At 47.1% G+C, this 26,393-nt stretch overlaps 1 protein-coding gene across 1 annotated transcript in view; it reads left to right on the top strand.

Moving 5' to 3' along the window:
• The first annotated feature begins 2,508 nt into the window (after window positions 1–2,508).
• Window positions 2,509–26,393, top strand: part of LOC135815033 (dynein axonemal heavy chain 6-like) — a 109,281-nt gene continuing 85,396 nt past the window's right edge. The window contains exons 1-12 of the mRNA XM_065328258.1: window positions 2,509–2,703; window positions 2,775–2,938; window positions 5,715–6,126; window positions 15,775–16,043; window positions 16,476–16,579; window positions 16,813–16,875; window positions 19,779–20,166; window positions 20,698–20,794; window positions 22,166–22,902; window positions 23,185–23,301; window positions 24,260–24,433; window positions 24,737–24,955. Coding sequence (XP_065184330.1) covers window positions 2,813–2,938; window positions 5,715–6,126; window positions 15,775–16,043; window positions 16,476–16,579; window positions 16,813–16,875; window positions 19,779–20,166; window positions 20,698–20,794; window positions 22,166–22,902; window positions 23,185–23,301; window positions 24,260–24,433; window positions 24,737–24,955 — 2,706 coding nt within the window. The 5' untranslated portion in view covers window positions 2,509–2,703; window positions 2,775–2,812. The remainder of the gene's footprint in view (window positions 2,704–2,774; window positions 2,939–5,714; window positions 6,127–15,774; window positions 16,044–16,475; window positions 16,580–16,812; window positions 16,876–19,778; window positions 20,167–20,697; window positions 20,795–22,165; window positions 22,903–23,184; window positions 23,302–24,259; window positions 24,434–24,736; window positions 24,956–26,393) is intronic.

Genomic DNA, 26,393 nt, shown 5'->3' on the forward strand with positions numbered 1-26,393 from the left:
GGTGAGCGCAGCGAAAAAGTGCACAAGCTAAGTCCCACAGCAACAAAGAATGCCGACCGTTACAGGACCATGACGGGAACCGTGACAATGCAGTCTAACTACAATGGCTCAGTATCCGAGTTAAATACATGTATTGGAGTATTTCCCAAAGATTAAATTATGATAGTCTAGAAGGGAGTTCCATTATAATGGGAGGCTGTAGGGACGGTGGAAATAAAAAACAGTGGATGGGTAATGAACAGCGTAGCTCAAGCGAATACCCAGAGCCTCTGGGTAAGCCTTAAAAATAAATAAATACAAAAACACAAACGTTGCAGTTCTGGGTGTGCAGAACAGTTGATTTCCCCTATGTATCCACCATGAGTACTGTTGCACAATGTCATGCAGCACAACATGACCGTATTGTACCCGTGGCTCATGAATTTTGATACAATTTTCATAATCATTGTGTCCTGGCTAGGCTCATTAGTTCAAAAGAAAAGGACATATGGATACGAGTTAAGAGTAACTCTCCATCACTGTAACTGGATACTATATACAGTCAGAAAGTGCAATAACTAGGCACAAAAATGACAGAGTACTGAGACATTCGACGTCCTGACACCTAGCTTCAACACATCTCCGTAGCGCTAACCGACAGCCTTCCAACTTGGAAGGTTCAAGGTTATGAAAAGACCAAAGAGGGGAAGGCAAACGCAACGGAAACAAGCAAAAGCTACAGTCCCACCGGAACAAAAAATGTCGATTGTTACTGGACGATGACGAGACCAGTACGATATTTGACAAAGCGGTCTAACTACAATTCGAAGCAGCAAAGCAGCACACCACCCAACTTGGCCGGTGGGTCATAAATATCAAAGATAAGTAAAGAAAGGGGAAGCTTTGCGAAAACGAATTGTACAAGCCGAAACTTCCAAACTCCTACAGTACTCATCATGCCTGACATTGTGATGGACTAGTTGACTACAATTAGTTCACGAAAATATTAGCATAATCTGTCAAGGCCTACCCAATACTAGTTCAAAACTAGTATTAGATAAACCTTGTTATAGTTCACGCATACTGTTACTAGTGTTAGATTGACAGCATGAAACAAGGTGAGGACACTGTGTTCGGCAGCAGTGACCTTTATACTACAACCTTCCGCGGTTGGCAGAGCCCCGGTCCCTGCGGACCATTTGAACCATAATTTTATGGCCCAAAAAATATGGGTGTTGAACCCGGTTCTGACCCTCATTATGCTAGGAAGGTTGGCGATTACTCCTTACGTCCGTCGTGTATTCTTTGATCGCTCCTGGATGTCGTCCTGGTAGTCATGTAGCTACTTAAACCTCAACTTCTTTTCTTCCAACTTCTGCCCATGGCGTCCTTCTCTCAGCTCGTCAGCTGTCAACAGTTACTGCCACCACCATGACACTGTCGCGAGAAGGTGCTCTCTATAGACGGGGTTGAGAGAAGGACGCCATGGGCAGAAGTTGGGAGAAAAGAAGTTGAGTTTTAAGTAGCTACATGACTACCAGGACGACATCCAGGAGCGATCAAAGAATACACGACGGACGTAAGGAGTAGTCTCCATACCAACCTCCCTAGCATAATGAGGGTCAGAACCGGGTTCAACACCCATAATTATGGTTCAAATGGTCCGCAGGGACCGGGGCTCTGCCAACCGCGGAAGGTTGTGGTCACTGTTTCCGAACACAGTCACAGTGTCCTCCACCTTGTTTCATGCTGTCAATCTGCTTTCATAAGCTTACTTGCAAGGTTAGTTGCAATAAATTACAGTTTACTTGTGAGTCGTGTTCTTCCCCGATCATGCATTGTTACCTTGTAGCCATGGCGTGTCACCGTTGGTTACCTGTGCTGACATAGGGTGTGGACGGGTAAGGCTGTAGCAAGCACAGACTCATGCCATGAGCTCAGTCACTCACTCAGTCTCATGTCATGATAGCTCAGACCAGTCAGTACGAGCGTACAGGCTATAGCCAGGTGGATTTGATTTTGAACTGCATGTGATGTATCAATTATTTATTAATATTATCATTCATGTAGCAGGACAGTAGGTCTACGTGCAGTATCTACATGTACGTCACGTGTCTCCAGTCCGTACCGGTAGGCGTAGGCATGGCAGCCTTGGCAGGGCAGTCATCATGCATGCATGGTCATGTACAGGATGTAGATCTACATACATGATGTAGCTCAACTAACTATGTAACAAAGTATGTATTGTTACTTTTCAAAACATGCTGTCTTCGAAACTTTTTTGAAACTCGTAGTCGTAGAGCAACACTAGCACTGAGTCTGTACTGGCAACAGACTGACAGTGAGTGAGTGACGTGCCTGGCATGGCCGTGGGTGGAGTAAGTCACGGTCGGCAGTCGGCACCATGCCCCATGCCATGGCCGGCCCACTGCACTGCATGCACTACTAATATTATTACTATGGCGCAGTATGCCGCTATGCGTGCAGTGCTAGCGCGCGCCGCAAAGGTAGTGCACATAACGACGTTTCAATGACTGGCCATGCATATTCAACATTTTTCATTTTCTGAAAGCTTCTTGCCACCGAGCTCGTGTGTGTGTGACTTTCTCTCCCGTCTTTCCAAGTTCTATCTCCTCTTCTCTACCGGCAGCAACAGACAACAGGCTGACGCTTCCGCAAGGAATCTCAGAGGCGGAGCGGCTAGTGGCGCTGGCAATGGCGGGAGTGAGCGACAGCAAATGCGTGTTATGCTAGGGAAAGGTTACCAGTATATCTCTCCTCCTCTCTACTACTAGATTGGATAGCGCGGATCGCTGAATGAATCCAGGACACCATGGACCGGGAGGTGAGGGAGTTGCGCTTGAACCGTAGAGGCACGGGTGGCGCTCGACAAGCAGCGGCAAACAACAGGGTGGCACGCGACAGACTGTCGAGCATTCCCTCTCTGCCAGCATTACCTGTAAGTAGAACTAATTACTTCTTTCCAGGCCTACACTGAATGTGTTGTTGCTAGTGTAGCCGTCAATTGGGTGTATTTATTACTACATGTAATTCACAATGGACGAATGTAATTGTTTGAATATAGAAAGGCTACATGTATGCAGGGGCGCAGATCTACGCAGGATCCGGAATGAGGGGGGTGCTCCAACATTTCCCCAAAGAACCGAATAATGCATTATTTGTGTGCGTTTGATACATGGATGGTTGATATCTTGTCTCTTGATGTTTGCTTTTAGTACGCCATTTAACCGTGATTCAAGCATTTACCATGATTTACCAAGTCCAGGGAAAATGTAGGAACTTTTCTGTAGGATGGAGCAACCATGAGGCCTTGAAGTACCCAATCTCAAATATACCCCTCCATTTGGAGGACAAAATGTACTTACTCTGTAAGCTAGGTCCAAGAGTACACTACTCTTGCTAGATCATAATTATCACGAAGCCATTTTCAATTTGACTAATGTACTTTGAAGTACTAGAACAACTTACAATACTTCACACATTGAATGGGGCGAGAAGACAAACTTGAAAGTACCATAACAACTTCTGGCAGGAGTCACGGGCAGAAAAAGTTCCCAGGAGTTTTTATACACTTGCTTCTGGTATGGAGAAATAGAATCAGGTAATAGAGGAACAGGGTTCTAGCCAAAGGGGGGTAGGGGGGCGCAGCGCCCCCCTACTCTGTTTGCGCGCCCCCCCCCCCCCCCCCTGTGAAAAATTGCCGTCCCCCTACTCATTTTCCGATTTTCGTGTTTTTCATGCATAGATGGTTCATAAAGGCACATTTGTCTGGGGTGAAGTCAGGGATTCGCCCCATATACGTTGCATTTGGCGTGGCAAGACAATATTGGAAAGTGGAAAAATGGGATATAGCCTTATAGGGTAACTGTTTCCCATGCCCCCCCCCCCTACTATTTTGACCTGGCTAGAACCCTGGAGGAAGCAAGTGCAATGGATGGTGGTAGCTTCACAAACAGGATACTAGCAGAGGGCTGCCACACTTCTGTTGGTAGAAATCAGAAGCAGTGTCTGAGGTGTTCAATGTCAGGATGGCAAGGGGGCAGCTACCCCTTTAGAGCCATAGCATTTTTAGGATTTCAAGGAACACTAGATGAACGAGGGATGTGAATCATGGGGAGAAAGTACAGGACTAAACTTCTCTCACTTTAACTGTATAAACGGAAGAGGACCACAAAGCTATCGAGAACGGGGGAAAGCAGTATCGTATGTGTACTATCCCTGCCTTGCTAGTAGTAGTGCTGAACTGTATGTGACTGCTACTACTGGACTAAACCTTCATTTGGAAACTTGAAATAAAGATGTGGTTGTTCAATTTGTGCCGTTTGCCACAAAATGAACAACACCTTAGTATAGTGGTGTCTAAGTGGATGTCAGTTTGCATGTGCCCATGTTCTGGTTGGTTGATTCTCTACATGTATGAATGATGAATAATGAACTTGCTGATGGTATGTGTGTATGGGCGTGTGTGTGTGTGTGTGTGTGTGTGTGTGTGTGTGCGTGTGCGTGTGTTTGGTCGATTTCCAATCGAGAGGTTGCGGGTTCAATTCCCGACGATTATGGTCGCACACGTCTTTCTTCTCTTTCTCATTCTCCCAGCTCTTCTTTCATTCTCCTGGGTGGTTACCAGCAGCCAGTATATGCCGGAGTATGTGGTGTGGTGTGTGTAAAAAAAATTTAAAAATGGAAAAAATGGAAAAAAATGAAAAATAGGGATTCACTGGCCAGAAAAAGCCACTTCAATCAGCTGTGTGGTGGATACCAGGCTAAAATTAGTGGCGGTCAATTCATCGGCCTTGCAAGCTGTTGAATGGTGTAATCGCAGCACAAGTTGCTATGTCTAAACATAGCTGTTCGCTATCATCGCTTCTGCGATGGGCAGGTCTGAGGTTTGAGGTGTGTGTGTGTGTGTGTGTGGTGTGTGTGTATGTGTGCGTATGTGTGTGTGTGCGTATGTGTGTGTGTGTGTGTGTGTGTATGTGTGTGTGTGTGTGTGTGTGTGTGTCAGCTAGTTCGGTTGGTGGGTACACTTATGCCAGATAGTGTTGGGCCTGTTGCCAACGGGCTCGGCTGCTTGAAGGTGTATTGTTGTACCTACCACCTTTGTTGGTTTCAGGGTTCATATACTTTCTATTTGAAGTATACATACCTGTTAACCATGGACTACTTCTGGCTAGATTAACTCTTGTGTAATCAATGGTGCTAGTGAAGCTTTTATCAGATCCACTCTGATTTAGCCACCCACAGTAGTAGCAAGTATTACCTTCACTGGGGGCAGGGGTACCTGCAGTTGGATCCTGGGACGGATATCCTGATGCCGTCAATCCTTTTTCTGCACCTTGTCCTCACCCACTTACTGAGGTGTGGTGAGCCCATAAGTGGGATCATTTCAAGTCCACCCTAGTTTGGGGATTTCAGGGGGTGTCGGCCGTTGGGCGGCTCAATAGCCAATTGAGTCATCTTTCCAAGATTCCTTTTGAGTCTCTCTCCCCTCTCCCGGTGAGACCCACGTGACCAGTTTTGGCAGTGAGCAACAAGTACAAGTGTGTGTGTGTGTGTGTGTGTGTGTGTGTGTGTGTGTGTGTGTGTGTGTGTGTGTGTGTGGTGTGTGTATGTGTGTGGTGTGTGTGTGTGTGTGCGTGTGTGCGTGTGTGCGTGTATGTGTGTGTGTGTGTGTGTGTGTGTGTGTGTGTGTGTGTGTGTGTGTGTGTATACAGCCTGGTGGTGCAGTCGTAGGAGTTGTGGGAGGAACGGTGCCCCTGCGCGCCGCTCCCGACCAATGGTTCACGAGCGCCGAACCGATGCCGCACGTCGCACCGGGCGTATCCGACCATGAGAGGCGCAGGGAGCCAACTGGACAGGCACGGAGCTCCAACCGGACTGCAGCAGCAGCGGCGGCGACATCAGACACCACTCGTGAACCACCACCACGTCGACGACAGTGGGAGCATGAGCGACGGCTGCCACCTGTACCACCGCGCGTGTGGAGACGACCGCCCGACATTCCGCTGACCGACAATACGTTTGTGCACAAGTACCCGGAGGACATCATAGGTCGCGACGCCCTGGATGTTGTGCTGGAGTGGAGGGCCCGCCTCGGTTGGAGCACCACGCCCGACGAGGACGCAAGTGAGTATCTACACTCAGTGTCCACTCAACATGACTTGATTGTAATCATTGTCCCCATGCGTGTGATGTGTTTCCTTGTCTACAGTAGTCAATCATCTACAGTTCATTTCAAAACTATAGACGCGTAGGGTTTTTCAAATATTTCAAATTTGGCTGGAGCTTTTTGAGAACAGTTTTCGGAATATTGCTCAGGTCCGCTCCACAATTACTCTCGTTATAGTTTCTAAACGATTGGATAACGGACGCCCAATTTGGAAAAAAATATGCACAAAGTGATCACAGATTTTATGTGGTATAGATGCTGGCATAACGGTTTTTGCCTAGGTACGCGTCTATAGTTTTGAAATGGACTGTACATGTACTTACTTAGCTCCAATGTGTTCCTAGTGACTTGCTACCTCGACTTTTTGTTAGGAGCAAACTTCAATTCACAACAGTAGTAGAAAATTTACATACCTGTGCCGACCCCTACTATGCTCTTGTTTGAGCCGGTGGACTAGTAGCTGCATACGCACATCACCACCATAGCAAGGACAATTCCACTTTAGCCTAATGTTGATATTGCCAGACCTATCGGACAGCCCTTCTTCTTCAGAGTTCTTGAAGGGGGTAGATAATGACTGAATAACAAGTGAAGGAATGGTACTTTTGTAGGGTAGAACTAGTCAAAATCAGCACACTTTCAGCATAGAAAAGTGGCGTGGTCCAGGACACTGAAGCGATAAATGTGATAACAAAGGCGCTCAGTGCTCTGTGCTCTAGCCTTGTCACGTCACTAGTATGGGACCAGTGCTGTATATGTCTGTAGTTGTGTGTGACAACGCTAGTGCTTTCATTGGATTGATTGACTCCATGCACTTTCTTCCATTTCTAGCGCCATGTGTTCTCTAAACGGCTAATTTTAGCGCTGGCGATGTTTTAGCAAATTTAGCGAAAAGGGTGCTCTCGCTCAAGTTTAGTCGCGCCAATCAAACGTTTGCCTTTTGCATAGCATACAATATGCATGCATTCTCTTTTTAACCACCAGTTCCAGAAAAATTGCTGTTAAAGGGGAAGTTAAGGCAAAAATTAAAATTTCACCAGTTGTAGTCTTCGGGGTGCTGAGTCGAATGGTCTTGGTCCGAGAAAGCTGAGACGCTCCCTTCCTACTTGAATCCCAATCGAACTCGCGCACTTCCACCGAAACTGGGTGACTGCGCCCTACTACAGTTGTGGCAAGTGAAATCCGACACTTGCCATAGGGGACAGCGCCTCAAATGGACATCAATGATGTAATGCACTGCACCTAATTTGTACTATAGAGCCGTATGCATCCCAAACAGGTCGAAAGGTCACAGCTTAGATACACACAGTTCACAAACATGGTACACATAAGGAGTATTGGTATCCATTTCCCATTCATTTTGCCAGCACGTTTTGAACCTTGACTGTGATGAGTACGAATTCTGTCATCAGACAGATAAAGTTGTATGCAGCACATGTACTGTACGTATGCAGGGCTGCAGAGGCTGCAGGATGCACGGTGCAGCCCCTTATGCCAAGTGTCGGATTTCACTTGCCACAACTGTAGATGGGGATTTGTATGCAAAATGCCACTAAAAGCGCCATTTCGTTCTTATAAAAGCACGGATGACCGCGATTGGCCCATATGTTGTAGTCTTTTGGACGCTGAGTCGACTGGTTTTGGTCCGAAAAGGCTGCGATGCAGCGTTCCTCCTGTATTCCCAATCGAACATGGTTGAACAAGCGGTCACGTGCTCCTGCGTACACCAGTCAGCTGGTCACTGTGCCTGCAGGGTACAACTTACTAGCCTGTTTGACCTTTTTTGGGTGCAGTCCTGTCACTCGAGTTGAACTCGAGTTGAACCTTGGTGTGAAAGTTGTCGCCTGCTGGCGTGGTGACCAGGTGATTTGGGCACCCAGGAGCACGTGACCGCTTGTTCAACCATGTTCGATTGGGAATAAAGGAGGAACGCTGCATCGCAGCCTTTTCGGACCAAAACCAGTCGACTCAGCGTCCAAAAGACTACAACATATGGGCCAATCGTGGTCATCCGTGCTTTTATAAGAACGAAATGGCGCTTTTAGTGACATTTTGCATACAAATCCCCATCTAGTAGGGCGCAGTCACCCAGTTTCGGTGGAAGTGCGCGAGTTCGATTGGGATTCAAGTAGGAAGGGAGCGTCTCAGCTTTCTCGGACCAAGACCATTCGACTCAGCACCCCGAAGACTACAACTGGTGAAATTTTAATTTTTGCCTTAACTTCCCCTTTAATTTACCTGGAATAAAGGGATTTTGTACACATCCATCACCATCCACTGGAAGCAGCACAACGTTGGTGCGCAAGATTCTTCATCCCCAAAAAGTCAAAATTATTCGAATGCCGCATTAGCGATATTTTAACCACGATATGAAAAATATCAAAAAGTATTCTTTCTAGACCAAAGAGTGGTATATTTGATAAAATTTAATAACATGTAAATAGGCGTCGAGGCGACAATAGTTTTAGAATTGCGATCAACAGAACAAGCTGAACCGACATTTCACAAAGGCTTTTATTGTATTCAAAAAACGAGTGGATACGAAGGCAGTGAAGAACATGGAAGAAAGAAAAAATGTGATATGGAGAAAATGATGAACAAAAAATCGTACTTCGAACTAGTTTTCGCACAACACTCCTCAGGAAGCTACGTTGTACTAATGAAAAACAATCCAGAAAGATACTAATAAAGAGAAATGGAGTGAGAAGAAACAACACCTATGAAAATGATAATCCTAGCCCTAAGGTAATAACAGGAAAAACTGCACGTCAGGCGAAATTACTGGTCAGTCGGCGACACGCATTTTTCACAAAAAATTGCGTTTCACCTGCTGGGAGAGTATGCGTGTACTCGAGTCTCATCCTGAGCACGTTTTTTTCTTTCTTTTTTCAGCTCCAGTATAGCTGTATTTTTCATTGCAAAGCCGTCCTCGATTGTTGTGTTCGTTGTTCAAACGAAGTGGACATTCAATCACGAAGGCAGAGGACATAGGAGCCTGATTGGAGTTTCTCGTGGCATAGGACGGCCACACAGAGACACTTTGGGATTTTCTGAATATAAAATACCGTACGCACGATGCTGAGATCAATTTGTGCGATATCAAATTGTTTGTGATCTACCACATCGAGCAGAACGGGATCCAAACACAAGCTTACCGACGGTTAGGCTGCCGACCTGACTGGACAAATGATCCCTGGCTTCACCAGACGCCAGAAGTCGGACATCATGTCCTTTGCCGCGACGTCCATCTCCAAAAAGAACTCCATCTTCGTCGTCAAAAGGCTTGAAATACTCAATATTCAACCGAGATTCGCGGTCTCACCCTTTCTCAGATCGAATCATTTTTTGTTGTAGCAGTTGCAGGGCAGATCCCCGCCACTACTTCAACAGAAGATGGCTCCAAAGCATGCCTGGAACAAGCCATATCGAGGTTGCAAGCCACCCCTCTCAGCACATTTTTTGAAGAAATTCGAAATTTCAATGGTGGAAGATATACTATGAAGAGAATTTCAAAAAGTATGTTTCGCGGAGCGATCGCTCAACCTACGTCATTCAAACTTTGCAGGATGGTTCAGACGTACATGCTAGGCATGGAACCACAGAAGATGATATCATAGCTGACACACAGAGTCACACACACAGCAGATTCGTGTCCACAGATACTAAATTAGTGGACGTCGTCATCTTCTTCCCACTGATCTCAAATGTACTATGACGTGCTATTTCGCCTGACGAAAGCACTTAACGAACTTGTGAAGACTACTAGTATACTGTGACACAAGATATGACACCATGGCCAACCAGGGCCAAACAGACAGAACAAGCTGCTACTAGAACAATTTCAAACGAATAATGCTGTATACTAGTAGTCTTCACAAGTTCGTTAAGGGACCATCGCAAAAGTTCGCAGAAGCCCCTGAAACGAAGAGCATACGTTTGGGGGGGAGGGAGTCGGTGCGAAAATCGCAAACCGGGCTTCAATTCAAAAAAGTATTGACGACATAACTATAGGAGCTGTAGGATTAGCATGCCATCACAGCCGGCGTAGATCGCTTGCATGTGAAAGCAATAAACACCAATCAACGTTCATTGTAATGCTCAAAGGATACAACTGCATAGCTCTAGCTGTTCTCGTTCTTAGATCACCCACTGCAAGGTGATATCATCGTTGCATTTATAAAGTGCTGTACATTGTTACACACTGATACAACAATGCTTGTGTATTATTATGTGTGAGCATCCAAGTGAAAAAATGAAGCCCATATTGTGACTGTCGTTTCGTTTGAGGGGGGAGGGAGGGGGGTCAGGCTCGAAACTCACAGTCTTCGTTTCGGGGGCTTCTGCGAACTATTGCGATGGTCCCTAAGTGCTTTCGCAGTTTTTCCTGTTATTACCTTAGGGCTAGGATTATCATTTTCATAGGTGTTGTTTCTTCTCACTCCATTTCTCTTTATTAGTATCTTTCTGGATTGTTTTCATTAGTACAACGTAGCTTCCTGAGGAGTGTTGTGCGAAAACTAGTTCGAAGTACGATTTTTTGTTCATCATTTTCTCCATATCACATTTTTTCTTTCTTCCATGTTCTTCACTGCCTTCGTATCCACTCGTTTTTTGAATACAATAAAAGCCTTTGTGAAATGTCGGTTCAGCTCGTTCTGTTGATCGCAATTCTAAAAATTTAATAACGATAGAAATATTTACGATACTTCTCCAGACGTTTCGTTGTTCTGAACTGTTCTGTCGTTGTTCTGAAACGTCTGGAGAAGTATCGTAAATATTTCTATTGTTATTAAATTTTATCAAATATACCACTCTTTGGTCTAGAAAGAATACTTTTTGATATTACAATGAGAGTGGATAATCAACGGCTTGTCCACCAACTCTTTGATATGAAAAATAGCCGAGAATGCAGAGCAGAAACTGGGTAGCCCCCAGTATTTCCTTCACGTATGTGCAAGTGCTGAATTAAAGGAAATTCTACAAGCATGGACGAAAGAAAATTTCAGGCAGACAAACATGTATCATGTGATAACGCAAACGTTGGGCTCAAGTTCAAAGCCAGCTTACTCAAGCATAACAATTTGGCACAGTTTCCAAAAATATATACGTTATGGGGTCTGGGACACACAGGATCCTTGCTACACTGGTTAGGAGGTCGCGAACCTGCTAAAAAATGAAGAAAAAATATTACTGTAAGTCTACAAATTTTCGGCCCATTCGCCTGTATACACTAGGGAGGTTTAGTTCCCACGTAACGGAAACGCGTACGTGGGTGATCCACGTAAAGTGGATGAAGGGCACCCACGTTGCAATGTTGTGTTTAGTCACACGGAACAAACAAAAGCATGAAGTGAAAGGCCCAAACCTGGTCAAAGACGAAGTTACCCGGGCCTAAGAAATTCATCCAATATTTTGATTTCGTGCTTCGGAAACTTCTTCAGCTGAGCACCCTCACAGCTCGCACAATGCGCTCCATTCTGATTTTCATCCACGTTCTGGCGGAACGTGGGTGAGCCTCCATACACGGTATGTCGTGAATCAGAAAACGTCTGTACGTGGGTCACTGAGTATCACGTGGTACACACACGTAAAGTACCCACGGATTACGTAGGACTAAACCTCCTTACTGTCATACTAAACCTTGCAAAACAAAATTTCGGCCGCAACAAATTTTCAGCCAAACATGACCGGGCCGAAAATAGGCGAAAATAAATATACGCCGAATATTTGTTGACTTAGGGGGCGTTCGAATTGTCTTCATCAACTGTTCGAACAATTTTTTTAAAGAGATTAGTTGAAGTGTCCCATTAGAACGGTTTCTATCATTTTTAGAGTTTTTCATTGGAATTGTCATGGCGATGGTGACGTCCGATCAGATCGACCATCTCCATGTACTACGTGACGTAGCTAATCCAAACTCTTCGGAACGAATCCACCTCTCCCATCGGATGAGGTTGTGGAGTTTCGAGGAGGTTCGTTTTTTCTGAAGAGGCCAATAAGGCCACCTCTTCAGAAATACGAAACTCCTCGAAAAGTCAAAGAGTTACAATTCGAACGCGCCCTTACAGTACCAATGTGCTCGAGGATGAGCTAGTGATCTCACTACATTTAGAAGCCACCAGCTTCATACATCACACCTTCTTCTTCTTCTTCTTCTTCTTCTTCTTCTTCTTCTTCTTCTTCATTCTGGTCTTGGATGCCCTTCCGGATCCTCCTGCACTTCTTTCGAGATCTCTTGCCTTTTTCAGAGGTCGTTCTGGCAGCATGGGCTGATCTTCCATGGTCAAGCAACTTGATGACACGCGCAGTATGACTGAAGACCAATGGGCAAGCCCATTTCTTCGATGACATGTGCCACTTCCCTCCATCGTTGAGCCACACCACAGCTAGTGAAACAGCTGTTTTGGCAGTGGCAGCTGACTCAAACCCTGTCTTCGGACACAACTGCCAGACTAGACCATTGAAGCTTTCATCACGATTTTGTGTTGCACCCTTCTGACAACGCTCGCGAAAGAACAGTATTCCGTCATGAGCGCCTTGAGAAAATGTACACCTGCAGTATCGAAGAATAAAATGTTGAATCTGTTGCCTTTTGAACGAGGCTAACGGTAGAGCGGTGATACCACGACTGGCGCAGAAGGTAGCGAAGTCAACCATCCGTCCTGCCTTCTCACTACCATGGCATTCAAAGGCTTTGGAAGTCAACCATTCAGCCTGCCTTCTCACTGCCATGGTGTCCAAAGGCTTTGCATGCAGTCCTGATAAGACGATGGCTCCAGCCTCTTCACTGTTCTTTGCAGCTTCTCCCTCCGCCTACTGCTGTTCTCGTACTCGCGCAGGACAGCGTTGCACTGCTCAGCAAGATCCATCAACATGTGGAGGCCACGACAGTGATTGTTCATCTAGGAGAGCCACGATGCCTTCTCCTGACCAGATAACTGGTCCCAGTCAGGAATCGCTGCCGATAGTACGTCTTGCTGGTACTTGTCGAGGAGTTCGTTGAACTTAGTGTTGACTGCAGCACGGTCTTTCATGGTATTCCGCAGGGAACAGAGTAGCTTTTCGCCTGCGTTTGTTTTGCCGGTGTGTTCGCCAACAGCAGAGGGGCTCGCCGATTACTTTTTCAGACAATATCAGCGTGTGCTCTGCTGAGCCAGAAGTGACGTCACTGACTGACATAGTGAGCTGTCCTTCGCTGCTGCTGAGTTGGAAACCTATGTACTTGTGTCCAAACTTGCTTGTTCCGTCGTAATGCAATGTTGTGCCCTCGGCTGTTGCAGCTACTTCACCAATTTGGGCAGTGCTAACACTTCTGCCCTCTGCATACATCTGCTGAAGTGTTCCGTAGCTAGGAAGCTTGGCGGGACACTTATTAGCCAGCTTCAGCACTTCGGTGATGACGGGATTCACATTATTTATTCCGACATTCAATGCTAGTAGTGACATGCTACATTGCCTCATGTCTATATTTGTATGTATGTATGTAGAACCCAAAACCATTCTGGTTGTAGGGGCGTCATATGTGTCATAAGGCAGCAGCAGCACTGATAAACAAGCTGCCTATACCTATCACGATCAGCAGTAACGAGGGAGAGAATTGTAAGAATCATTGGTCCAGTCTTTGATGTTGGTAAACCAATTGTGACGGGGGCGACCACGGGGTCGTGATCCAGGCACCATTCCATCCAAGAAATGGTGGAAGTAGCTATCCTGATGCCTTGCTACATGTCCAAACCACTTCAACTTGATGCGTTTAACAGTTGGATCAAGGCGTGTGAACGGGCCAATAGCATTCTTGACTTCCTGCAGTACTGACTCATTTGTGCGGTGATGATGGTATTTGATGCCAAGCAGCTTACCCAGATACCTGAGCTCAAAAGCTTTAATTCGATTTAGGCTAGCTTGTGAGATGGTCCAGGTCTGGCAGCCATAGAGCACAGTAGATTTACCATCATAATATGTGTCTATTTCTTCACAGCTGGCAGATTGCAAGACTTCGAGCTGCTCCTCTAGCTCGCTGATAAACTCATCTGTTGCTATCAGCTGCTGCTTCAATTTATCCTGCTCCTTGGGCATTGCCTCATGCTTCGGCTCGTCTTCACTGGCTTTGGCTGATGATCGTCTTCACTGGTTTTGGCTGATGCACGTAAATTTGCAGCACTCTCCTTGTAGCATTTCAGCATTCTCTGAGCTCTTGCGTGACGTACCGTTAGCTCAGTGTGCTTGTCTGTGATCCGCTCAATCTCGGATTCCGCTTCTTTATATTTCTGCTCGTATTCCGTCACGGACTCTTGTCGCTGTTGGCTGGCGTCAGTGACGGCTTGTAGCTCATCCCTCTTGTTGGACAGCAATTTTTTCCCTTCTGTGTAGTTTCTTTTTCACACTGCGCAACTTGTTGTGAGCTTCGGTGATCCGGTCACCCATTGCAGCGAGTTGTATGTCTTCAGTGTATGTGTAACTCTGACATCGCTACTTGATTGAGGCAGTGGCGAAAGATCCGGACGATCAACGTTATCTGGCTGGATGTCGTGCACTTTGTATTGTTGGTAGATTGTCACCAGTCCGCTGTGGCGGAGAATCAGACAAATCTTCAGCGGGCGAAACGCGATCAAAGACAGCCTCAGTCGCCTTACACGTGGCAGCCCCATGAAATTTCCGCTTCTTAGGTCGTCCTGGCCGACCCTCGGCTCTCTTGTTGCCCGTGGCTGTGACAGGGAAGGTGTCAGATCGAAGGAAACAATCAAACAAATTTCCAAATTTGAGATTTGAAACTTGAGATATTTGTGCAAACACAATAACGGTTGCCATAGATACAAAAAATATGTGCAGACAATTTGTTTCAATGCGAAACCGCGTGATCAACCTCTCCCAAAAATTGCAGCCAAATCGAAGCAAGGTCAACGAAGAAAATGTACATAATGCGATTTCCAAAAAATCTGAGAATAATGGCGGAATTAGTTCGTATTGCAATGCAATTGTATACACTTTGCGCAGCTATATCTCCGGATTGAATGGCCGGAATTTTCTCAAGTTTGCGCCACATACTCCTTGAAGTACCTAAAGTATGGTGCCGCAAAGAAAACGCAGAAATTGAAAACTTCATATTTTGACTCTCGAGCCCAGACTGCCACTATTAAGTTTTTACCTGCCATGATTCCGGCCATTACTGAGTATACAGTATGCAAGTCCCAGAACAGAGCATTAAGCACCTTTGTCATCTCACGTATCACTTCAGTTTTGGGGCATGCCACTTTTCTATGCAGAGTGTGTGTTGAATTTCACTGGTTACACCCTACAAAAGCAATATTCCTACACTTGTTATTCAGTCATCATCAACCTTCATTCAAGAACTCTGAGTAAAGCTACCGGAAAGGTCTGGCAATATCAACACTAGGCTAAAGTGGAACTGTCCTTGCTATATTGCAAATGAAGCTACACTGGGTCAAGCAGCATGCAGTACGGAGTGGTGGAGCTACCTAAGGATCTTTCACTGGTCCAGTCTGCCGCTGCATCTGTTCGTATGGTCACTCATAAATGGCTGACTCCATGTAATTCTAGAGTATAACAGGACAGACACCGTGACTCTGTGCATGTTTGTTTTGCAGGTTTTGAAACAGGCATGCCTCTCCGTCCCGAGTACATTGCCGAGCAGATAGCTAAAAAGAAGCGCCCAGACCCTGGCATCAAGGCCAAGGTTGACACGGGTCTCAAGTCGCCAACCGAGCTGAAGTTCGTCAACCAAGCGAGTTACGAGTGCGGCGTGCTGATGACGTGCGTGGCTGCCTTCCCCGATCTCTACACTCTGATTATTACCGATCCGTCTAAACCGCAGCCCAACGACTTCTTTCACGTCACGGTCTTTGGCATCAATCGGGTTAGTATGCGCTGTGTTGTGTGTATGCTGTTTCTGTACAGTCATGTACATTGAATATACATGTAGCACGAGGACTACTTGTGATAATTTTATGAAATGCACAGCTAACTGTTGTTTTTACTTTCATCTCACCAGTACCCTAAAAACTTCGATCTAGGTGTCGGCATGCACATGACCACCATGAATGACATGCACCAGCCATCCTACACATATGCAGCCGTGCACCCCCCCCCCCCCCCCTAAAAGGGGGACCAGCTATGCCCCTACGGTTGAGATGGACCTAGCTGCATGTACATGCACATGCAAGACCTCCGGGAGTCAGCTTGTTCTATGTGGGGTACTGAAGAAGTCAGTTTGATTTTGAGCGTTCGTGTGTGTGTGCCCCCCCCCCCCCCCCCCTCTCTCTCTCTCTCTCTCTCTCTCTCTCCACAGCTAGAACACAAGATAACGGTGGAGTCGTTTCCGATTTTGCGCTTTGCCTGGGAGCGTGCGCGGACAAGGCACTTGCTGGCAATCCCATACTTCAAGTACTTAAGGTATGGTTGTGCGTCTCAACTCTCAAGTCACCACTTCATTTATCCACTCTGTCCAGGCACTCCTATGCACACATAGATTGCAATGAAAGATGAAGATCGAAGCTTTCACAGCATGCACCCCGCTAACTCACATAGTTATTTGGCCTGCTAGTGCAACGTCCTCTGTTGCGTGTGTGTGCACGTACGCGTGTGCACATGTGTGTGTGTGTGTGTGTTTGGTGGGATTTGTCCAGGGCCAGAGTTGTATTCAGAGAGTGGAAGAACTACACACGCGCTCGGAAGCGTCAGGCTGTTAGGTGAGTGTGCGTAGCTCACCAGGACCTCCCAGAATGGATGGATAGGGGTGGAAGTGATGGTGGTGCTTCTGGTGGGGAGAGATGGGGAGGGGAGAGGAGATCATGATATGAATTATCTTCTTTTTAAGACTTTTTAAAACTCTAGGTAGTATGCACGAGCGTGGTACATCCCGGCAGGTTGCAGGGCAGGTGGCAGGACTTCCGTCTTCAATGTGCTGATGTCAGCTTCCGGCTTGATAAGCGACATGGTCTTGTTAGCCTCCGTCGATGATCCAGACATCTCCACCATCCCAGGCTTGTCAGCAGAGAAGTGTAAATTCTGGTATTCCGTGATGTTTTTCACGAGCTTGAAAACGGTGGAAAGGTATGCATCCCACTGTCTCCAATTCCATGAAAACAAAACGGCCTTGTTGAAGGCTGCTGATTTATTTGTTGCATCAGCTAGCTGCTGGAGCATATCGACGTTGGACTTCCTGTAAGTCTGCTTCAGCAGCCCAAAGCCCCATCGACAAAGCATCGAGTGTGCCCAACGCGCATGAAGCACAGGTCGACGGATGCGTTGAACCCCACAATGACTCGCCAGCAGAGGTACCCAATGACTGTTTTATTTTTGTTTTGTCTGCAGCAACTGTCGGCATGGAGACCGATTACTTGTGCGCCCTTGGAATGCTACTGAAGATGGAAGTAAAGGAGTGAGGCCACTGAGTTTGGCCCGTGGCATTTGCTGCCATCTACTCCGATGGTCTCATTTTCGTCAAACAAATAGTTGTGCTGTGCCGGCACAGCCTCCGCTGCAACACCTAAAATCTGGATTCTGCGCGGAACTTTGAAATACAATGCACCTACTTCCTGGGGAAGGTGTGGAATGTGCGCCTGCTGGACAAAGTCGAACGTGAAGTGCTCGCATGCTGGAACTTGCAACTCACTGCTTTGCTGTTCAGCTATGGTATCCTTTGCCTTCGCAATGCAGGCCCTGTAATGACCTTGCGCAACATTCGCCTTCTCCATGTGAGCTTTCAGCTCTTCCACCGTTTTTTTGTCTGGAAATTTCCATTCTCGCTCGGGTGATCTTTGACTGCATGTCTGAACATTCTCCACACACATCTTCCTTCGCAGTCATAATCAAATCAGCTGGGGTGTCTTTCAATCATAATTTCACAAATGTCTGGTAAGAGACAGCGCCTCCTGCATCTTCTGGTGCACCGGCTTCTTTGTAGTGATGCATGGCAAGTAAACGGGTGTTGGAGTGTTGTGCCTCCTGGGTGCAGCAGGTTGTGAGAGACCATTCACCACAGCGTAGTTACGAATGAAGGCACATACCTGCGTTACACCCTCCGCAGACACAGCATGCCAGGGAGAACGACCAACATTCCCATGCTGTGCAGGAGTCAGAACACCTGCATCGAGATGTGCCTGCACTTGATGCAAGTCGTATCGACTGACGGAATCTGCATACATAAATACCGCCTGACACATTTTCACACCACCAACTTTGTACCGGTATGTCACTCGAGATCGTGCAGCATGATGTGCTCCGTGATGTCCTGAATCTACACGATTAGCCAGAGCATCCAGCTTGCCAGAGCATCCAGTTAGCCACTCAAAAATACGTGGCAGTCATCGTCACCAAGAATCTCCGTAGCATTTTGTGCTGACTTTAGAATTTCTGGTGGGACACTCAGGAAACAGGTTTGACTGCCTGTTCAAGAACAGCCAGCGGCCCGGCGTGCTTCAATGTCCTCAGTGGATGACAGCTTGATAGCCGGCTGCTTGTCCTTACCTACAGCGACAGCAGCTAGCGCTGTGGCCGGCTCCAGTTGCCCTGGATCATACTCATCAAGGTTTTCTTCATCGTCGCTGCCGACAGGTAAGTGCGTCGTGTCCAGTGCGATCGTTTCATTCGCGCTATCAGAAGCGCTGGCGTCGCTGGAGGGGATATCAAAGAACGATGCGTCATTGTCGATGAGATTGCGGTTGCCCTCCTCTGTGAATCCAGTTTTTTTTATATTTTTTTACTGAATACCACAGAACCATCAGATGCTGCACAGTGGGGGCAGGGGCATATTGGATGGAAGTGGGGGCGGGGCAAAAGTAACTCCTCCGACCAAAGGTCTCGGATTCATCATTACTCATGTGCGCCGAAGCATAGGAGAAAAGAACATGTGCATCCAAGAAGGGAGGAAGCACCTTTGCAAACGATAATGGGGAGAATTTGAGATTGAGATAGGACATAACAATAGTAAAAGCAGTGCACCGTGGAAATAGGAAGATGGAGAGAATTGATAATCGCATAAGGTACGATGACTGGGGGAGACAAGCTAGGTTTGAGGCTGAGCAAAGGGGATCAGAGATTGGTAGGAGGGAGCTGGAGTGCGGTCAGTATATTAGGCTGGTGTGTTGGCTGTGATAGAGAGATCATTTACCTGTATGTGGCCCACTCCCACTTGCTGCGCCGCAAGTGGTCGTTGACATTTTTCTTGAAGGTGTGCATACCTCTGCGAGAAGGGAGAGACTGCATAAGGGTAGGTGGGAGCTGATTCCACGCTGGATGAGGGAGATTGAATGTCCAAAGAACTCGTCATGCGTGCAGCGCGTGAAATGCGATCAGCTGACGAAGAAGACATGGCGGAAGTCATGCATGACCTGCTGTCATACTTTGGCGATTATATCTGTCCTCTTGGCGTTAAAGGGTTAACCTCTTGATAGGAATTTTGTTTTACGTGCAGAGTACCAAAGCACCTGCGCGATAAACTCTCTTCTCCTGTTTGTGTTGCTGCCATCTCTGGCTGGAAAATTTATTTTGGGTCAAATGTTGAATGATAAACCCCACTGCCACTGTTAATCATGCAATGTCTCCTGTTCTCTCATGCTACCCACTGTTTGCATTCGATCACTATGTCCAGGTCAGCTCTAATGAAGACGACCGTGCCGGGCAATGCAGAGATGCAGGTGGGCTGGGTGAAGGTCCAGACCCTTTGCCAGGCATTCTACCCGAGGCAAGACCGCCTCGCTCCCATGAACAACGCCTGGCTGGAGATGCCGCTGAAAGAGATCTGGAAGAACATGGCCTGCACGTTCCATTCCGTGCATTATGCGTACCGCAAGGACCAGGAAAAGCTACCGTATCCTGCGTTTGGCTGCGTGCACGACAGATTTGTCAGCAATGCAGTTGACGAGGCCATGCCTGTTGAGGAATACTTCAAGTATATCGACACACGGCTGGACCTGTTGGAGAAGAAGCAGCAGGATTTGGAGCGGCAGGTGGTCATTGCCATCCACCAAGTCTGTGTTGTGAGTCGATATTGTGCAAGCTGTCCGAGCCAGCTACATGTACTACAGAAAACCATCTTACGGCAATTTTGGTGATAATAATGTTTTTGCCTAAATTGTTGCTATGGTATGGAAACTTTAATAGTGTGCTCATTCAAACTTTCAAGTTGATTTGACATGCCAAAATATCCGTAACTGCCTATTTCATAATAGCATGTGGGATTTTGCAGCAAACATAATTATGTACACCATGTGCCATGCAACAACCTCTTCTCCCCTCCTCCGTGCGCTCTCAACCTACACATTGCTACCCTCGGTAGCCACTACACACACCACAAATTCCGAACAACGAAGGGGTTATGGGTACGTGTTACATATACCGATATTATTCCTTTTGACAGCCTGCTTTCTTGGGTAAGTTTGCTCAAGTGGAAAGACGTCTAGCGTTCCTTGCAAGGTGTTTTTCTTTGTATCTTGCATGCATTTGTGTGCACGTGTGTGCATGTGCCCGTGCATGTATGTGCGTGTGGTTGCGTTTTTCCACGCTTGTAGGAGACATTGGTCGCCCGGAACTTTCCCGATTTCATTCCAAAAGCACATCGCACCCAGCGGGTCATTGACGCTTGCGACAACTTAGTTCTGGACCCAGGTATGAGGCTGTCCATTAATGATCTCCTTTTGGCTAGCTATGCACTGACCATGCCGAAAACTAAGTACACTCATATCTCACTTATCCGGGCGGTCCGGGACCCGGGCACTGCCCATCATTTTGAAATGTCCCTAAATCTGAATCACCTACGTTTCAATGGTGAAGGGCCAAAGATCGGGCATACGATGTCACTGTTTCCACAACATTTTGCAGAAGATTAGTAATACTTCCACTGCAAATTACCCACACGGTGCCCGGTAGACTGAGGTGCTCGTAACTTTGAAGTCTGGATGAGAGAGATATGAGTGTATGCAGTTGCAAATCAGTTAAAAAGCATGTGTGCCTTAGTGTAACGAAATTCGATTCGCTTATTATTTACGCAGTGCCAACTTCCTTCACCAGTACTCTGCCTTGTACGCATAGAGTACTGGTGAAGGAAGTTGGCACTGCAATGGTTTGAGCTACATTCTTTGTTGTTGGTACTCTGATTATCCGTATTATCCGTATTCACATGGCCTTTGCCATTCATTCAGTATATTAATGTCATCAATAATGATATTCTTGTTTGTATTAGTTTATGTGACACCATTTTCTATTTTTCTTTGCCTGCCTGCCTGCTGGTGGCCTTTTTTCGCATGGTTCGGTGCAAGCGAATTTGGGCGAGCCCATTGACGCGGGAGCACAAATAATAATAATAATAATAATATTATTTACGCATGTTGTCATGTAGGTTCTTGTCTGGTAGAGTCCGACGTCTGATGTCATATGTGATCTAGTGTATGTGTGAGTATGGTGTGATGTGTGATGTGTATGGTATGTGGTGCATGCAAGAGTACGTGTCGTCGGAGAGTGAAAAGCTGTCTCCGTTCGTGTGTGAGTGATTATCATCAAGTGAGTGTCAAGCATGCGTAGTGCTACTTTGGTTTGGGAGCGAGAGTGATGAGTGATTCATCTATGGTCTTATTGTCTTGGTCTTGGTCAAGTGGTTCGTACGTATTGGTCCCTGATTGGCCGTCACAATTCTTCAACACTGTTGTTACTGCTCGGTCTCTGGTTCTTTATTTTTCGTCCTGTGTGTCTGTCTTCGTTCTTTGTTTGCCTTTCTCCTCCTGTGCCCTTTCCAATTATTGTTATAAGGAGTCAGTTATAACTAGCAGATTGTCGCATTGTTGTGTGCCAGAGGCCAGGGGGAGAAGGTAACATGATCTAAAATGAAAGCCACTCCATATATTCCCTTTTATCTACTTTTTGTGTGTGTGTGTGGGTGCATGTGCATGTGTGTGTGTGTGTGTGTGTGTGTGTGTGTGTGTGTGTGTGTGTGTGTGTGTGTGTGTGTGTGTGTGTGTGTGTGTGTGTGTGTATGACTTGCAGTGTTTGATATGCAGATGGGTCGAGAGAACAGGTTCCGAGGTGTGATAAAGGAGCTGCGGGACTTCACGCAATCCGTCGAATGTCAGCTACAGGCGATGCTCAAGTCGGCCGCATTCAGTATTTTCGAGTCGTTTCTTTTCAATTTCCTGCATGCAACCTTCTACGAGGATGGACCACCCGACTTTGCAACTCCTGGCATTGTCACGGGGGACGAATATAAAGAGCTCATCAAGCAGTTCTACGATGACGAGCCCCTGCCGTTATGGGCGTTCACGGTCGTTGATAGCAATGACAAAGTCAGGCACATGCCGTTGGAGAGAGAAGAGATAAAGGTTGAACGACCGTATGGCGGTGACAAGAGAGCGGAGTACCTGAAGAAGGGCACCTTCAAACGCAAGTCCAAGCCAGTTCTGTATGTCGACGAAGGTGAAGGGCCGACATATGTGAGCCCAGGGCCGGACATAGTAGGCTATCACCTGCAGAAGATGATGACGAAGATCACCGATCTGGTGAAGAAGTTCCGCCGGCCCAGTCATTACAATGCACTGCATTCCTACGTGACCATGCCAGAACAGCTGGTGAACCATTTCGAAGACACCGACAAATACCGACCACCGACCAGTGAGAGACTGCTGACGGTCCAGCAGGTAGAGCAGCTAGAAGGCCTTGACGTCATGATGAAGATCATGCACCGTACAGCCGAGACAGCCCTGACCAGAGCCATTAAGCAGCTAGAGGTGAGTAGTGAGTAGTGAGTAGTGAGTAGTGTGTGTGTGTGTGCGTGCGTGTGTGCGTGCTTGCATGCGTGCGTGTGTGTGTGTGTGTGCGTGTGCGTGTGTGCACATGTGTGCGCGTGTGTGCATGTGCACGTGTGTGTGCGTGCGCGCGCGTGCGGCTATAGTGGCCGCTGGAAGTGCTAGTATGATTCAGTGCATGTCTTTGCTGGATAGTGTTGTTAGGTACTCTAAGATGTGATGTAGGTTGGTTGATGTTTGTAACTTTCCCCCCGGACGTGGTAGGTGTTTGAAGATGCCGTGGACATCAGTGATGACATTAATACGCTGTCGGAGGTCGGTGAGCTGACCGCGGAGCATGCGGAAGAGTTCCGTGAACGACTAGCGCGGCACAAAGACCAGGTACTGTGCGATGGCCACGTGTGTAGAGTATTCACTGTTCAACATTGCAGGAAAGATAGGAGATTGGATATGACTGAGCTCGGGATCTATTCCTGGGCGTGGTTTTAGGCTATTGGTTCATGGGAGGGTCATTGGAATGCAGGAGCAAGAAAGCTGAAATGCTACTGTTGGAGTCGGATTAGGATGGTGGGCCCAGTTTCCCAAGTGCAGCAAATGTAGCGGCGCATGCTGCACGTATATGTGTTGCAATCGAAAGACAACCCGTTCTTCAGACTACACTCATTAAAGGCACCAAGATAGGTCGAAGGGATCAATGGTAAATGTGCTCTAAATTCCAGCACAATACCTATAAATATTACTCGCTCAAACCAGCTTTCAAGGACTCGTGTTTGAGAAGCAACCATTTTCTTTACCATGACCTAAGGATGCATCCTAATTGGCAAGCTAGCATATTCTTCAGTTACGCATAGTGGTGGACAAGCAAGTAACAATCACACTCAGTCAAGGTACTTTCTATCAACGATCGAAATCCAGGAAACTGCTAAGAAATCCTTAGTTCATGTTACTAATCTAGCAGCGTGTGTGTTGGGGGGGGGGGGGGCTCAGTCTCGCAGCTGAATAGGTGATTGATATTTCATCATCAAGCACATAATACTATACATGTGCATAGTATTGTTTTACACTGCATGCACACATGTGGGCACACGAATACTTACGATGTATGCCCATCGCTAGAGAAGCAGGCACATCTGGTGTACGTCCACTGATTTTCTCTTGTAGCACCGATAGTGGACAAGATCTGAATGATACAGATCAAGAACATTATACTTACAAGGACACAGACGCAGACACACATACACACATGCATACAATCTGTCTCTCTTTCCATCTTTTTTTCTCTCTTTCTCTCTCTCTCTCTCTCTCTCTCTCTATCTCTATCTCTCTCTCTCTCCAACAGATCAGCGCAGTGGTGAAGGTTCCCAAGTACAAGAGAGTCGGTGCCGTGATGCTGGATGCCCGCCAGCTGCACCAGACAATGCAGCAATGCCCAGAGATCCAGTATGACAAGACACGTGAAGCTCTGCTTGGCGCTGCCATCAAGCAGAACGAGGAAGTGGCAGACACCATCAGGGTAAGTCCAAACAAGAAGCAGGCCTAACATTTAGCAAGAGGGTTGTGCTGTTTTAAGTATCACCTTCACCACCACCACCTTCTTACACTGCAATTTCAACTGTAATTGTCTCCGAATGTTCACCCTTGGGACTTCATCAGGGAGTATATTGGAGAAAGTGCTGTTTGTGTTTTGTGAATTCGTCACCTGTGCTTGTCATGAGCTGCACTAGCCATGAGCACACAGCAGCACTATGCTACATGTTAATTCACAATGAATGTGCTCACGTATTGTTACTGTTCATACTGTTATGTTCTCACGCAGGACTCGTATGTGTCGGTCCGAGATGAACCGCGCAACGTCAACGAGGTTGTGTCAATGTATCGGGTAATTCACCGTCTGATCGAGGGTCTGCCGCGCCTTGAGCAGAGCGTCGAGGCCACCAAGAAACTTTTTGAACTCGTCAAGGACTACGACGTGTCGATTCAGGGCGAAACCATGGCGTCATACCGAAACACTCTCCGTGACTTGGACAAGTATAGGGTGAGTGCACATACATAACGTTACCGTCCACTCTGTGGTCTTTATCTTGGTTTCTGTAACGTATACCCCAGTGTGGATTTGCAAAGTGTGGCAAGGCAATTAGTATAACAGTAGAGATGTCAGAGTGCTTACGTGATCACCCTAAAACCGTGTCGCATGATTCCATAGCAACTAGGGTCATCCGTGGCACACGGCCATGATCCTGCACTAGGCTGAAAAGTTGCGTGGACGTGCAGGCTGCATACTTCCACGGGCTTCTTCTCCAGTCCAAGCATGCTTTTGAAATGTTTGGAGAGGAAGAAAGCGAAGAGGAAAGAGAAAGCCCCTGTTCGGAGTTTGAACTGGCGAACTGCAGTGCTCTGGGCATCGTTGGAAAGCTCACCACAGCCCTCTACGGAGGTATCTCCTTTCCGACAAGCCCTTCGCAGAGGTGTTCCAGGTGTATGGTGAAATGTCAGCGAAGCTTGCTGTCTGGGCTGAAGATGCTGCTGATTTGCTATATGGCAGTGGGCGGCCGTGTAAGTCAGCGACAGTTCACTCCACAACTGACGTGTTCAGCACGCTCTTCAACCCAGCCGATACTGACCTGGCAACACTGGAGCAGCTTCAGCAATTGGCTGCAATGTTCCAGGCGTACATAGCCTGAGTGTGGTCGCCATACCTGCCTGGTGGAGACCTTACTAGCACCGATGCCGCCAGCATGCAAAGTCCGCCTTAGACTAACGTCATCTCGGGGCACGACATCGCTGACCGATTTCTGCGCCATAGCCAAATGTCACTACTCTGGCGATTGAGACCATGACCCTACTCACGAACAACAGAACTATGACCTGGCTAGCAAACGAATCAGATGAAGACAGGACTCAAAAGCAGCTCATGCCTCTCTTCCGCAGCCGCACCAATTGGCCAAGCAACGGAAAGTGGTAATTCATCAACACAGGCAGCACATCGAACAACAGCAGCAGGTCAAGAAGCAGAAGCAGATAGAGAACACCAGGCACAACGTATTAAATCTTCAACAGTGGCGCTCACAAAATACGGAGGCCTGTGGGTGACTGAAGACGACATGCAGGAAAATATGCAAAAGCTTCAGACGCAGTCGTCCCAACGTGAAGCCCTCAAAAGTCAACTCGGGTTCCGCAAGCACGTTATGATGGAGAGCTCAAAGGAAAACGCCTCTCTGTTCGCGTTCTCCAGAGCTGGCACGGTACTCCCTGAAGATATAAGACAAAATGCATAGGCGCCCATCATGCAACAGCATTCCGGCAGCCAGAGGCAGATACGGCTGCAACACTGCCAACTAGCGATGAGGAGTTTGACGATGACGACTTCCAAGAGCATGAGCAGGACAAGGACCGGACCAGTAACATTCATACCCTCCAACACGGCCATCACTCCTGACTATGCACACCTCTGCTCAGTCGGATACTCAGAAAGA

This window comes from Sycon ciliatum, chromosome 4 (assembly GCF_964019385.1).
Source record: "Sycon ciliatum chromosome 4, ocSycCili1.1, whole genome shotgun sequence".
In the NCBI taxonomy this organism is placed as follows: Eukaryota; Metazoa; Porifera; class Calcarea; order Leucosolenida; family Sycettidae; genus Sycon; species Sycon ciliatum.